Below are 16589 nucleotides of genomic sequence, written 5' to 3' on the forward strand. Positions count from 1 at the left end.
AAGGTAGTGATCGTCTGCAGCCATGACGACGACTGTGAGGCAAAAACAACAAAATCACGTACAGATTTATACGATTATGAAGAGTATGGTTACATAAACGCTACATGTGACAGCTGACGCGTGTCAAACGCAAATCAAAACAAATATCTGAAGCATTCAGGGGCCACGCGGTGGTGCAGTGGGTTTTCTCTGGTCTCCTCCCACAGACCAAAGACATGGACACTCTGAAGTGAGTGAGAGAGTGGACGGTTGTTCGTCTCCGTGTCCCTGTGATGAACAGATGATCTGCCAACAGCGCCCCCTGTGGCCTGGTTTGTGTTTTTTCTGTCTTCATTGTTTGTGTGCGTGTGTTGAATGAAAACATAAATAATAACAGATTTTTTACAGTGAAACCAGAAAATGTTCATACGGAGGAGAATTAGTGCCACATGTAAAAACAATTAAAGTCAGAATTCATAGTTTTATTACATTTCTTTCATGTGGCCCTAACATGTGTGAACATTTAAGTAACATAAATATTTATCAACTAATCATCTCATCATAATTATAATTAAATATAATTTCCTATTTTAAAAGTTTAAAAATCATTAGTTTTGTTTATTTCTATCAAACAAATGCGTGAATTGCATTAAAACGTTTAAAATATTCACGTTATCGTTTTTACGCGCGCGCGCACACACACACACACACACAAACACTTGTTGCTGTTTGGCGTCGCGCGCGTTCTCGCCGCTGCCTCACGTGAACGCGGCTTAGCTTAGCTAGCCGCGTTGCTAACAGTTGTCACAAACAAAAACTTAACTCTGTCCTTTGTATCGTTAAAATGGCGGTTTTTAAATAAAATAGAACAGCCGACACTGACTCAGCTCATGTCTGACTGTTGCCTTCATGTCAGCGGGCGTTTAAAAGCAGACTCGCCGCTACCCGTCCGTGCTAACCTGGAGCTAACCTGAAGCTAACCTGGAGCTAACCTGGAGCTAACCTGGAGCTCGAGCGCAGGTTCCGTGCAGAAACACAGCACCAAACTCCGTTCACAAATCCTCGACTTAAGCGCTGCTAACCGCTCACCTCAAATGTCACGCGTATAATAACTAATATAACAGTGTAGTGAGTTCACGCGTGTTCGTGACAAGTGTACACAACAAACTTTAACGTTAAGTTTTCTCCGGTTTGTCCGCTCAGAGTCACTTTCTCTCCCGCTGAGGCAGACAGAGCGAGGACGGCGGTCAGGGGGAAATCCAGCCAGACAAGCCGCAACAAAAGCTGGGTCTGTGACGAAGCGAAAGACTTCATGTCGGATTACAGCACGCCGAATTAACCGCAAGGCGTGTATTAATGTTACACATGACTTTACTACCCGTTTGACTCGCGCCTGTTTCAATGACACGCGAGGCATTTTTTAAGTTCCCATTTTCAGGAGGGAGTTTGGTTTGACTTGATGAAGTTACCTGGCTATAATAAGGAAGTAGTTGGTGTAAGACAACATAAAGCTCGTAGTAGTGGCGCGTGTACAATAGAGACACTGTTATATGTGTGTGTGTGTGTGTGTGTGGCCGCGTGCACAGGTGAGCGTGCTTGTTAACGTGTTCTTACCTGCTGAACTCGCTCAGGTGAAGAAGAAGAAGAAGCTTCTCGACACGAACTTTGATTGACAGGCTTCACTTCATCATCTCGCCATCATGTCCGCGCTGAAGCGGCTCAACAGCGGCGCGTCGTGACGCAACAAAACCGCGTCATCACAAATGAAAAATTACTGTAATAATTAAAAAAAAAAAAATTTAATCCGAGAGATTAACGTGAGTTTTAATCCCCAGAACCAGCGCGCGACAGAGCGAATCCTGCAGGTGACGACGGGAGCGACTCAAACATTCATCAGGTTCATTTCCTTCCTTACTGGAATTTCCCTCTGACGTCACAACCGAGCTCAAAAGAAGAGCGAACAAACTCGACGAGGTCTCACTCCGAGGCCAAAACTGTAAAACCAAATATTTACACGACTACGTTCGTTTAAGTGAAAATAATAATAAAACAAGCACATTTATAATTCCGGTTCAAAAACTTCAGATTTACTTGTTAAGTTGTAATTAAAAATGTAATAATAATAATAATAATAATGATAATAATATTGAAGTAAATAAACGATTTTAAAAGTTGCAAATCACAGATTTAGACCAGCATTCTATTCAATGCAGAAAGAGTCCTCTTCTCCTCCATAAACGATCTTTGATCCAGGGGAAACGCATTACCCTGAGCCCCCTGCTGGTCAAATATGGAAACACCACAAATGGGATATAAACACAAACACAGGCGCCAAAACAAACTCGTACAAACGTCATCATTTTACAAAAGTCTGATTATCCAGCTGCAGTAATCGGATTAAATAAACACTGATTAAAGGATCATGACGGTGTTTTGGCTTCAAATGCAATGAAAATAGAAAAAGTCATTTCTTTGATGTCTTTAGTTTATTGTGAATAAACACAGAAGTTTATTGATATTTAGACATATTTATATTTATATATATATATATAGATTTATGTTAACGTACTATAGTTATTACAACATTAATAATAACCTGAACGTCACATCTAAGAGCAACAGGAAAATAATTAGTGCAATTTACAATAAAACGTAAGAAAAAAAACGTAAACATTAAAATCAAAACCAGCTTCTGTTTCAAAAATATACAAAAAAAACCTCTGTTTAATAAAAACTTCAGGTAGAAACGGAACTGAGGCACGTTAGCTTAGCACACAAAGCACTACACACACACACACACAGCATCTCTACCACACCACTGCCACCAGGGGGCTACACAGAGAAGCAGGAAGTTTGTAAAGTTCTGTGGTTTTATCACGTTTCTGATAAACGTAAACTTATTAAGAAAAAATAAAAGACTACTGACCAACGACAGACACACACACACACACACACACACTCAGCAGTTTATGCCACTGATGAATCAGCAAAAATATCTCAGCTCATTCAAATCCCCAAACTCCTGCACTGATCAGATTATCCAGATGAAGTAATCAAATGTACATAGTGACAGAATCAACTGCATTAATCCAGTTAACCATCAACAATAATCACATTAATCCAGTGACATTAATCAGATTATCTAGATGCGCTAATCAGCTACAGTAATTAGATTAAAACAGAGACATAATCCAGCTGCAGTAATCAGATTAATCCAGCTGCAGTAATCAGATTAAATAAACCCAACATTTTTAGCACCAAAAACAAAGTGAATCCGTTTTTTTCGTTTAAAAACAAAACATAAATACTGTCGTGGCTTCATAAAGAATTGCAAACTCACGACGACACATCTCTGGGAATGTGGACGAAGTTTTTCTGTCGTAAAGAAAAAACTTGCAGAAAAAAATCGAATGAATTTAAATTGAAAGACTTTTTTTTACGTTTGGAAAAATTTTAAAAACATTATCACAAATTTAACGCAAGGTTTTTTGCCTCAAGTTCAAACTTTTGATTTTATTCAACAGAATTCAGATTTTTTTTGCTCTTTAATTTAAAATAAAAACAATTTTACTTTGGCCAAATGCTTAGCTAGCATGTTTAAATTTGGCAAAGCAGCTAGCTTGTTAGCTCTTTAGCTAAGCCTCCAGTTATGTTTGCAATCCATCTACTTGGCACATTAAGCTAGTAATGCTACTTGTTTTTAAGCTACTTATTAGGCACATTTAGCTTGATGCTATGCTAACAAAGCTAACAGATAGTTACAATTACAAATGTGTTTTGGTTTTTCTCATTAGCTTGTTGAATAAGCACTAGCCTAAAATACCAGTTGTGTTACTTGTTAAACAGAGCTTTTTTTTTAGCTAGCTCCACGCTTTGCGTTAAGAAATCTCGTTTTAACATTTTCAAGTAAATGTTAGCTGCAGCTAAACCTTTTTTTACAACAACTTTATAAACAACGAGAGGTAAAACAGAGACACTTTCTGTTCAGCTAAGATTCTACGCTACCACGGAGACGAACATCGTACATAATAAATACGAAGTTTAGCTTCCAGTTGTTGTGCGAGTGATAGCAACATGGGCACTAACACTAATGCTATCCAACGGCTAATACTTTAGCATGCTAGCATGTGGCTAACATAATGAAGAAGAACGGAAAAAAGTGTTGAATATCAACGTTTCGAAAAATAAAAACCCATTTATTAGTTTATGATTTTAACAAAAGAGAAAAATCTCGCCTCCACAGATGTGTCACGACATGTGAATTTTGTCTGAGTGCTATGTTCACGAAATTTACCACTAGAGGGCGGGTGTTTGTACGAACTTTTCTCAGAAATACACAACATTTGAACACAGTTAGCATGATCGTTAGCAGTTAGCCTGGAGGACAAGTTTGTTTTCATATTTTCCAACAACAACATCTGTGCGACAGAATTGTGACGACAAACATTTTTCTTCCAAAAAGATCACATTTATGTTTAAACTTGACAAGCTAATCAGAATGGCCGAGAAATTTTATAAAATAATGCCACGTGAAAGTGGTGCAAAATGGCTCAGTAGTGCCCCCCAAAGGTTAAACCCGGTACGACAAAGCCGAAACACAGTTGCACCAAATTTCAGGAAACTCGGTGGAAGATAATCACAGATTCAAAAGGGGCGTGGCCATGGCAACCATCGGAATTTTCAACCATTCTTGCTTTAATTATAATTTTCGTTATTAAAATAATAAAAGTGAGTCTTTTGTCGTAAACGATCGTTGGACTTTTACAGTAAAATCATCAGAATTATGCTCATGTATTTATTAAAGTTTTGCGTTGTTTACTTGCGTTGTTGTTGTTGTTGTTGTTGTTGCCAAACAAATAAAAACAGAATCAGTGCGTCAGCTGAAGTTTTCCTCAGCGTTAATAAAATAAAAGAGAAGAAGAAGATAAAGCAGGTCAACAGCAGGACAGCAGGGGGCGCTGCTCACTGTCCGCCGTCTCTGGAGGACGGACTCTCCGAGCGTCCATCTTTATAACCCGAGGACGATTTCTTCTGCTTCTGCTTGGATTTCCTCAACATCCGCACCTGCAGGGGGCGCAAGAGGTCAGAAACTCAAACAGGTTCATTTAAATGGCTGCGACAAACCGCGTTTACGTTTCACTCAGCATTTATCTGCTTCCTTTACAGAAGAACGCTCGAGTACACACGACACGACGCGACGCCACGCCACAACACAACACAACACGACACGACACGACACGACACAACACAACAACACGACACAACACCACAACAACACGACACAACACAACACCACAACAACACGACACCACAACACGACACCACAAAACAACAACACGACACCACAACACGACACCACAAAACAACAACACAACACACACAAAACAACACAACACACCACACACACAACACATACAAAACAACACACACACCACACACACACACACAACAACACATACAAAACAACACAACACACACAAAACAACAACACACACACACACAACACAACACGACACAACAACACAACACAACACACAACACACACACACACAACACCACAACACACACAAAACAACACACACAACACAACACAACAACACACACACCACACAACACGACACAACAACACAACACACACAAAAGAACACAACACACCACACACACACAACACAACACAACAACACAACACACAACACACACACACACAACACCACAACACACACAAAACAACACACACAACACAACACAACAACACACACACCACACAACACGACACAACAACACAACACACACACAACAACAAAGACAACGTTGTGATCTCAACACTGTGACTCCTGTGTCACTGGTGTCTGATGATGTCATGGTGATGATGTCACACCTTAGGTCCAGCAGCAGAGATGATGATGTGTCCGGGCGGCTGGATCCACGCTTCACCGTCCACCTGCACAGGGATGGACTTACTGACCATGAGACGGACGTAGTTACCCTGAGCGAGGCGGATCCCAGAGCACAGACCGCTCTGCACCTTACCCTGTGCGCACACACACACACACACACACACAGACACACACACATAACATCATCATCATCATCATCATCATCATCATGATGACAGGGTTAATAACAATAAAACAAACACAGGTCTCACCATGTGGACGACACCAGTGACCCCGACGACCTCCAGCAGTCCGTCGTCGATGTTCGGCTTCGCGTAACGACTGTCGACCTCTGACCCCCAAAGATCAGCACCTGAACCCCAGCTGCGCACACACACACACACACACGTCAGGACCAGCAGTCGTCATGGAGACCGTGGTCACCGTGGTAACAGTGTTGCGTGTGTAACCTGGGAATGTTGAGGAAGATCAGACCCTCGATGTTGGGTAAGGGGATGTTGTGGGCGTCGACCTGCAGCTGCAGTTCCTTGTTGAGACTGCGGGTGGAGCTGATCTTCTGCAGACCCACCTTCACATACACACTTTTGTTATGGAACCTGTCAGAGAACGGCAGGTTAAACTCAGACTTTACCCGGCAACAACAAATACTATTTTCTGATTGGCCGAATGAATGAGCGTGAGAAACATCATGTGTGAGTTCATGAAATGTTTTGTAGACGCCAAACTTGGATTGAGAATTTGTGAATCATCAGGTCATGGGGTCATGGGGTCATGGGGTCATGGGGTCATGGGGTCATCAGGTCAGTACCTGCTGGTGAACTTTCCTGGTTCACCTTCTCTGGCCAAATGAAAGTCCAGACTGAGCTCAGCATCAATACCCAAACCAAAGTAATTATTCATCTGAACGATCTGAGGGAGAGACAGAGAGACAGACAGACAGACAGACAGACAGACAGAGAGAGAGTGACATAGAGACAGAGAATTTTCACCAACGAGGAAATCACCATGAATACTTTAATAATCCATTCATCATGTCAGAGTTCAAACCTTGGGCGGCTCCAGGAAGCCGCTGTCCTTGCCGTCCTCGCTCATGTCCTGTGCGTCCAGCAGGATGGTCCATCTGTCCATCAGGACCTCGTCCGCCTCGTCCACAGAGACCAGGATGTGGTGCGGGTCCTCGCCGCTGTAGCCCGGCCCCCAGCGCAGAACACGAGCCAAGTCGTTCCCTGAGGACACAGAAGAGACGCGCCGTCGTCGTCGTCGCCGTCGTTTATGAAACGTGCGACGCGTGAACGCGAGTTCTGGTTCTGACCTGTCCCCAGAGGCACGATGCCGATGGGCGGCTCCCGACAGACCAGCTTGTGTCGGACCGCCTCCAGGACTCCCAGCACCCAGCCCACCGTCCCGTCACCACCACAGACCAGAACCCGGAACCTGGGGACGTCTCTGAAGGTGTGGAGGCTGCAGGAGAGCAGACGGTGATCCACAGTCACACGTCACATCTGAACATCCCATAATACACCACTCAAGCTTCTCATAAAAGACTCAGTGAAGAAAATCTACGTCAGTTTAAGTTTCTATCCCGTCTGCTGCTGCTCCTCTGCTGCCTCGTGTGGTCACTCTGTGTCACTGAGTTCAGTCTAAATGAATGTGTGTGTGTGTGATGTTTAAATCATATGCGGTGCGTCTCCGCGGTGACGCGAGCGTGCGTCCTCACCCAGGAAGTGGTCCCCCATTGTTAACATCAAAGACCTGGTGAGGGTTCAGAAGTTTCCGGAAGCTGTAGAGAAGCTCCCGGCCCTTCAGACCTCCACTCTTTGAGTTGACAAACACCAGCAGGGGGCAGACTTCTGCAGCCAGCTTCCTGTGCTGAGGGAGGAGAAGAGGGAGGAGTCAGAGAGAAGACCTCGCTGAAGATCCTGGACCGGCCAATCACAGCCCGGCGTCTGTTACCATGATCACAGGGACGACGACGCACGTCAGAGTCTTATCACTGACCGACGTGTCTTTGACCAACATGAAGATTCTCTCTGCTTCAGAGAAACACGACACCTGCACCACCACTGCACCTGCAACACACACACACACACACACGCATGTGCACATGTGCACGCACACACACACACACACGTGCACACACATGCACACACACGCACATGTGCACGCACACACACACACACACACGCACACATGTGCACGCACACACACACACATACACATGTGCACACACACATACACATGCATGTGCACGCACACACACACACACGTGCACGCACACACACACATGCACACACACACACACGTGCACACGCACACACACACGTGCACGCACACACACACATACACATGTGCACGCACACACACACACACACACATGTGCACGCACACACACACACACACACACACGCACACACACACGCACACACACACACATGTGCACGCACACACACACACGCACACATGTGCACGCACACACACACACACGCATGTGCACGCACACACACACACACATACACATGTGCAAGCACACACACACATATACACATGTGCACGCACACATGCACACACGCATGCACACACACACATGCATGCACATGCACACACACACACGCACACACACATGCACATACACACATGCACACGCACACACACACACATACACATGTGCAAGCACACACACACACACATGTGCACGCACACACACACACATATACACATGTGCATGCACACGTGCACACACGCATACACACACACATGCATGCACATGCACACACACACACACACACACACATGCACGCACGCACACACACATGCACATACACACATGCACACGCACACACACACACACGCACACACAGAGAGAGACACACACACACACACACACACAAATATTCTTAAAATGTATTTATTGCTGTTAAATTTTTAATAGATAAAAAACAAATGTACACAATCACAGTTATTATTATTATTCCATGTTTCCATGACAACAGTCTCACCTTGACTGGGGTAGACGTGGCTGACGGTGATCAGGTGACCTGCAGACACAAAGGGGCGGAGACTTCACTTTGTTTTCATTAAATATGGAGAAATAAAAATAAAAAAGTGTTAATGTGTTAAACAAAAGAAGAAAAGTTGAGACTTAAAGTCAGAATAACAACGTTTTATTTATCTTTATAAATAAAATATGTCGTCTGACCCTCAAAAGCTTCCGTACTGTGACCTGTTGACCCCTAATGAGCCGCCATCTTGTGTCGGTTTCACTCACTCTTGACGGTCAGATGCTCCTCCATCAGCTGGACGTACTCGTCTCTGGCCAGCAGGGGGGGCAGTCCTACAATCAGCAGGTCCACCTGCACCGCCCACTTCCTGTTGTCCACCACGTACAAGCGAGTCTGGTTCATCTGACGCAGGGACGTCTGAGACAAGGTCAGAGACAAGGACGGAGACAAGGTCAGAGACAAGGACGGAGACAAGGACGGAGACAAGGACGGAGACAAAGTTTGGACAACCACAGAGACTGACGTGTTCCGTTGTCTTCTGTCCGTTTGTGGACAGACATCTAGTCTCACCTTCCTGATGTCCTGCAGTTTGTCCAGAATCTTCTCCTGAGGTGTCAGCGTCTGTCTCTGCACTGCAGGACAAGAGGACAGGCGGACTTTAGCTGTGTCACACAGACACGTGAGGGTTCTGTTTCTGTCTTTGTGTCTTAAAGACACCGAGGACACTTTGAGGACACACACACACCTTGCTTGCTGCTCATGTAGACTTCCTGCAGACTGAATTTGGACACGTCCTCGTCCTGAAAAGACAAAAATCACCACATTTTATAAAGTTTGTAAAATGAGTTTTGATAATTTGTCCCAACCCAAATCACAGACACTAAAGAAATGTCCCCCAGTGTCTCCGGAGGACAATTCTGCTCATGTCTGTCAGGCCGTGGTCTCTGTACCTTCATGTCCGTCTGACTGAGGACCTCAGCGAGGACAGACGCTGCCGTGCTGTCCTGAGAGACAGAGACGAGGACAAAATCGGCACCCGACCTGAGAACAGGAAACAACCTGAGCACAAACCCATGACCTCCTGTCTGACAGGAAGTGAACTCCACTTCCCATCATGCCTCACCTGGGCCAGCCGGTGTAAACCTGGACGACCTCGGCGTCGCGGCGTTTAGCTCGTAGCATCCACGCGGCGTCTCCTCCGTCCTTCAGAGGACTCCTGTTGTCGGGACCGCTGTTGCGGTTCAGGACGTCGTCGCTATGGAGACGCTGCAGACCACCCACCTCGTGCAGCTCGTAGTCCTGAGGGTCGTCGGGGAGGTAGAAGGCCCGCAGTGCTGCCTCCTGCAGGACAGAGAGGGTAATTATTATTGTTGTTGTTGCTTCTGTGACAAAAGAGTCAAAATTGATTTAAAGGAAATAAACTGACGTCATTTTATTTTGAAAAATGTCAAAAAAGTCAATGAGGGCTAAGCTAACTACTCTCTTGGGGTTAAAGTTTAGCTAACTTTTCTACTGGGGCTCATCATAGGCTAACTTATATCTTTGGCTTGTGATTTGCTTGAGGCTAATGCTAAGCTAACTTCTCTCCTTGGGCTAATGCTGACCCAATTTTTCTCCTAGGGCTAAAATTAAGCTAACTGCTATACTGGGGTTAATGCTAGGCTAAGTAATATCTTTGGATTAATACTAGTCTTATGATTTGCGGGGGTCTAATGCTAAGCTAACGTCTCTCCTAATGCTGAGCTAACGTCTCCTCCGGTGCTAATGCTAAGCTAAGCTAACTTCTCTCCTAGTGCTAATGTTGACAGAACTCCTTTCTTGGGTTTAATGCTTTGCTAACTACCATCTTTGGATCAATACCAGGCATACTGCTCTACCGGAGTTAATGCTAAGCTAACAGCTCTCCTGGGGTTAATGCTATGCTAAGACATTGATCGTTGTATTTTCAGATGTTAGCAGTTCATCTCGACACAAACGTCCGAGCGAACGACGTGAATTTATTTCATTTCACTCACCACGACGTCCTCGTTCTTCGTCGCTCGCAAAGCGGAGACGAGACGAAAGCAGCTGCGCTTGACGGCGTCGTCACCGTCAAACACCTTCAGCTGTTTACCTGTGACACACACACACACAGAGTTCATCTCTGGATCAAGTCTGAGTTTATTAAACCCTCTGAAGTGAACTAACCTGACTCCACAGCGAGCGGTTGAGCGTCTTTAGCAGACGACACGTCAACATCGTCAAAATGATCTGATGAACAACAGAAAATGATTTATTATTAATGACGAAACGTACGTCCAGACAAATTCACCAAAGATCAAACATTTACTGACCACAGTCTGAATCATCGGAGCCTTTCAAATAAATAGTTACGTTCGTCACCTTCAGTACAAAAATGTCCCCATTGAAACTCATGAGAAACTCTTCTTTTATTCATCAGTCTCTCGTGACAACATGAAATCATAACTTCTGTTATCACACTTTAATTCTGAGGTCCTGGCCTCACATTCAGCGTCATTTCCCCCACAATCCAACTGGTGGCAGTGTTGTATTATAAATGGTCAAGGGAATCTTATGCTGAAAGAAAATAGAAAAGCATTAATGTTGAGGGTTTGTTTGGTCAGGTTAAACAATTCATTCATTCATTCATTCATTGAAATGAAAAAGAAAAACTGTTTCTTATGAATGGGACATTTTTGGACTTAGGGTGCTGAGAGGACGTGTGTTTTAGAATTGTTCTTTTTACTTGAAGTTCCAAGTCGACTGGAGGAACTAAGACTCAACAATAATAATAATAATAATAACAACTCATAAACATGTCAACGATAAAAACAAAGTCAATAAATGTCGATGTTGTTGTTTATTTTGAGGGTGAAATGTTTTTCTGTGTAAACTGAGACACAAACACAAGGAAACGAGTATTTCTGCTTCACACACACAGACACACAGGATGTGGTGAGGTAGGTGTGTGTGTGTGTGTGTGTGTGTGTGTGTGCGTGTGTGCGTGTGTGCGTGTGTGTGTGTGTGAGTGTGTGTGTGTGTGCGTGTGTGTGTGTGTACCCAGCGGCTCGTGGCTGTTGTTCTCGTTGATGCAGTAAAGATGCATCTTTCTGAAGTTCCTGGAGTCGAGGCGGACGCAGGTCGGATGCAGCATCATGTGACGCAGACGCCCTAGAGCGCACTCTGGTGGCACGCTGAGGTAACACGCTGCATGGCTCTGCACACACACACACACACACACACACACACACACACACACACGCTATAACGCGTTTAAAGCTTCAGTGAGGAGCTTCTGTCGCCCCCCGGAGGAATTCTGAGTCATGACAAAAAACCTCTTAAGTACGCCGTGATGATGTCACACCCTGACTCCACCCTCCACCACACAGCTGTCATTAAAAGACAGTGGAGGTAAACGGGAGGCTGTGATTGGCTCTCACCGTGACGCCGCACCACTCGCACCTCATCCCCGTCAGGATGTCGGAGGAGGCGCAGGAGCGGCGACACACCTCGCAGCGCGCCGCTGACGGCAGGTTCCCCTCCCTCCAGTGGTGGTGGAACGTGTCCTGCAGCGACAGGAAGTCCGTCTCACCTCTCACCTGCTCCACGCTCCCGTCCAGGTGAGAGCGGCGACAGTCAGCGCAGGTGAAGGCGGCGCAGTCAGCGTGGACGTGCAGCTCACACACTGAAACACACACACACACATTTAGATGTTCTCTGGTGTGACGCGGTTCTGGTTCTGGTTCTGGTGTCTGACCTTCACACCGCAGATCCCCCGCGTGTCCCTCCGTCTGTTTCCTGCAGACGCAGCAGAAACGTTTCTTCTGACCCGCGGGACCGAAGCAGTGAGCCACCGGCACCTGCAGGGGGCAGCACACACAACAACAGTCACCTTTATATACCTTTATATAACCCTAACCCTTTATATACATACATACACACATATATATATATATATACATATGTGTATATATATATATATATATATGTATATAAAATATATGAAGCAGCAGCCTCGAGCCAATCAAATCAGCCGTCCTGAGTCTGGGGGAGGAGTCAGCTGAAGTCTAATCACTGTTGTCAGGACCAGGAGGTGTGTGTGTGTGTGTCTCACCTGGACAGCAGAGGGCGCCACACAGGAACAAACAGACTGCAGCGTCTTCAGGCATTTCTCATGACACATGAAGTTACACACTGAGGACACAAGAGAGGACAGTCAGGGCAGGGGTTTGATTCCCCAACACTGCACATTCACCGCCACACCATCGAGTGGACGACAAACGTCCCACACCAAAGCCCACAGAGAAAATCACTGATTTTAACATCACACACACACACACACACACACACACAGGAGCTGTTGATCCACAACATTTTCCTCAGTGACACAAAGTGACCACACGAGGCAGCAGAGGACCAGCAGCTCCTGTGTGTGTGTGTGTGTGTGTGTGAGATGTTCTCTCTGGACCTTGGTGTTTTATAAAGTGTGTCTGACAGTGAGATAAAGACGTGAACATGTCCTCAAAGAGGATTTCATTACAGGAGTCTTTTCACACTCAACTCGTCTCCATGACAACGGCTGCAGGGGCTCATGAGGGTTTAACTGAACCATCTTCACGACAACACCACTCAAGTCAAGTAAGAAAGTCTTCCCTGGTGTTATTGTGACAGTCTGATGACATCACAGGTTTGTGACTTCAAGAAGAAACCAACCACCACAACACACACACACACACACACACACACACCATTCAACCACCAACCACTAAGCATCCCTGCCAGTTTCCTGTTGCTATGACAACTGGAGGCGGTAAATCACGAGTTGAGTGCAGCTCCAACTGTGCAACAGACACGACCACCACTCTGCCCAGTAACACTGTGTGTGTGTGTGTGATGAATTCATGATTGTGTCGTGGTTAAGGCTCACACTAACCCTTAACTAACCCTTAACTAGCCCTTAACTAGCCCTTAAGTGTAAAGGAAAGAAAAGGCACAGACAGGAAAGAAAACAATGAGAAGGAAACAGAAGAGAAAAGTTAGAAGAAAGAAAAGTAGAGTCTGTCACAGAAGAGCGTCACACCTGTCAGAGGTCAGAGGTCAGAGTTCACTTACCCTCACACAGGAAGCCGACCAGGCCCCAGATGAAGTCACTGCAGCTGTGACAGAACGTGGGTTTGGTCAGAGTCACTTTCTTAAAGCAGTGACCCGGAGCGGAGCTCTGGTACCGGGCCCGGGACCCCGGAGACTGCTGGGCCCGGGACCCCGGAGACTGCTGGGCCCGGGACCCCGGAGACTGCTGGGCCCGGGACCCCGGAGACTGCTGGGCCCGCTTCTTCACGACCACCGAGCTCGCTGTCCGGCTGTCCGCGGCCTCAGGCTCCGCCGCTTTGCCCTGGCCGGAGTCGGCCATGTCTTCCACGCACACACAGCCGCACAGTCGAGGAGAACCAGGTCCAGTCCTGACCCAGAGCAAAGTGACCCCAGGCTTCTAGAGAATTCTCCCGCCGAGGACAGACATGTCGCCGCGGCTCCGGTCGCCGGGCTCCGGTCGCCGGGCTCGGTGTGTGAGTCCCGGAGCTTCTGAAGCTAAACACGGGTCTGCTGCTGCTGCTGCTGCTGCCGCTAACGGTGCCGAGATTTCAGCTCCGTTTTCCGCTAAAAAGTGACGTGACTCAGCCCAGAAAAGGACGCATCACACCGGCTGGACCGCAGCCAGCGGCGGTGCCACCCAGCGGCGGTGCCCGGCGGAGGGCGAGCGTCTTCCCGCCTCTGCCCGCCTCTGCGGCTGCTAGCTAAACATCCAACAACCGCCGGAAATATGAACGCAGAACACGGCGCTGGTTCGCGGAGGCTGCGGTGGGTTAATGTTGATCCGCCTCCACGTCGTCCACTCGCGGTGAAGAAGCCGAGATCAGAGCTCGTCCGCCCGGAGACAGCGGTGCCACCCTGCGGAGCTGCGGGGGGAGAGGGCGTCGTGCTCGGAAACGCTTCCCGGAGCTTCCGCCCGTGAATGTGGACGAATTAAAGAAAAACACCGGTCCACTGAAGCCGGACGAGGCTCCGTGTGATGCGGACTGTTTTCACTCAGTCACCGCCGTCTGTCAGCAGCTCACAGCCGGGGGAAGTCATGACACCGCCGCGGCGGGGACACGGGTCCAGACCCGCGGGGACAGAGCCGGGGACGGAGCCGGGGACGGAGCCGGGGACAGTCCTGGATCAACAGGTGGTTAGTGAGACGTTCAGGGACCGCTTTCATTTCACATTTCCTCCTCCTCCTCCTCCTTCTTACTCTTCTTCTTCCGCAGTCTGTGACTCTGATTTACTCCTCCTCCACTTCATCCTGTCCCCTCGTCTCCTTTCCTCCCTTCCTCTCCCTCGTTCCCTTGCCTCCTCCCACCTCATTGATTATCTCCACAGTCTGAAAACTAATGGCTATTTTCACATTTTCTCCGATTAACCGACCAGTTGTTCAATCCTTTGTTCTTTTTGAATAAAACTGGTGTTGAAGTTGAAACTTTATTTTCTACCTCGTCGTTTTGTGTCAAATAAAATCAATCAAAGCGATGAATCGATTATAAATGTAATGATAAAGATTCTCTTGTCTCAGTTCTAAACCTGGTTTTACTGACACTTTAATCTGATCTAACATCGACTTGTTATTGATTCTGGAACTTTGTCAAACTGTTGCCTGAGACGCAGTAACCCTGTGTCGCCAGTAGGGTGCGCCAAAGTATCACACACAGTGTGACCAGTAGGGGGCAGTAAAGAGAAGTGAAATAAAATCAATAAATGTGAAACAATCACAGATTAAATCTCTGCTCATATAAAAACAACGTTATCAAAGTTTAATTTAATGTATTTGTGTTTGTCTGAAATAAAGACATTAAAAATAATCTTCTGTTTGTATTTATTTATGTTTACATTCTGTCGTTTAAACTTTAAAACACATTTACTATTTTGAAGTTGTCACATAAAAGTACAGAATCAGTATTTCTACTTGTATTCACAGTATACAAAAACTTTAATGATCAATAACAACAATGATTGCGTCATTGATGATTAAATCATCAATGACGGTGTTTAGTTTTGAACACCAGGGGGCGCCACAGGCCAGCAGACACACTGTGACCACAGCTGGAATAAAATAAAACACTAAATAAATGAATAAATAAAATGTTTTTACGTACTGGACTTCATCATTATTATTATTATTATTATTATTATCATTATTATTATAATAATTATTATGGTTATTATTATTATCATTATTGTTGTTATTATTATCGTTATTATTATTATCGTTATTATTATTATCGTTATTTTATTACCATTATTATTATTATTATGGTTATTATTATTATGTTTTTGTTGTTATTATTATTAGATTATATTATCGTTATTGTTATTATCATAATTATTATTTTTATTATTGTTATTATCATCATCATCATTATTATTATTATTATTGTTATTATCATTCTTATTATTATTATTATTATTGTTGTTATTATTATGATTATTGTTATTGTTATTATTATTATCATTGTTATTATTATTATATTATTATTAATATTATTATTATCATTATAATATTACCATTAATATTATTAATATTATCAGTATTATTATTGTTATTATTATCATTATTATGATCGTTATTATTATTATTATTATTATTATTATGTTATTGTCCAGTTTTATTTTCTCAGCCTCT

General features: G+C 45.0%; 2 protein-coding genes across 2 annotated transcripts in view; both read right to left on the bottom strand.

Moving 5' to 3' along the window:
- Positions 1–1889, bottom strand: part of nfkb1 (nuclear factor of kappa light polypeptide gene enhancer in B-cells 1) — a 14557-nt gene extending 12668 nt beyond the window's left edge. The window contains exons 1-2 of the mRNA XM_058649454.1: positions 1594–1889; positions 1–32 (exon numbers count right to left, since the gene is read on the bottom strand). The exon at positions 1–32 is cut by the window's left edge and continues 15 nt beyond it. Of these exons, the coding sequence (XP_058505437.1) occupies positions 1–24 (24 nt within the window). The 5' untranslated portion in view covers positions 25–32; positions 1594–1889. The remainder of the gene's footprint in view (positions 33–1593) is intronic.
- Positions 1890–4426: 2537 nt separating this feature from the next.
- On the bottom strand, positions 4427–15512 carry LOC131472641 (diacylglycerol kinase theta-like). Its single transcript, XM_058650020.1, has 22 exons — positions 13988–15512; positions 12990–13069; positions 12633–12735; positions 12316–12560; positions 11936–12092; positions 11063–11125; positions 10891–10988; positions 9999–10216; positions 9826–9916; positions 9621–9675; positions 9446–9507; positions 9142–9292; positions 8873–8911; positions 7830–7945; positions 7594–7745; positions 7189–7337; positions 6924–7102; positions 6685–6785; positions 6326–6472; positions 6128–6239; positions 5858–6010; positions 4427–5043 (listed from the first exon to the last, which is right to left on the bottom strand). The coding sequence occupies exons 1-22, from the start codon at positions 14283–14285 to the stop codon at positions 4942–4944; spliced, it is 2871 nt and encodes a 956-aa protein (XP_058506003.1). The 5' UTR covers positions 14286–15512; the 3' UTR covers positions 4427–4941.
- Positions 15513–16589: the final 1077 nt, after the last annotated feature.

Source organism: Solea solea, chromosome 14, assembly GCF_958295425.1.
Source record: "Solea solea chromosome 14, fSolSol10.1, whole genome shotgun sequence".
In the NCBI taxonomy this organism is placed as follows: domain Eukaryota; kingdom Metazoa; phylum Chordata; class Actinopteri; order Pleuronectiformes; family Soleidae; genus Solea; species Solea solea.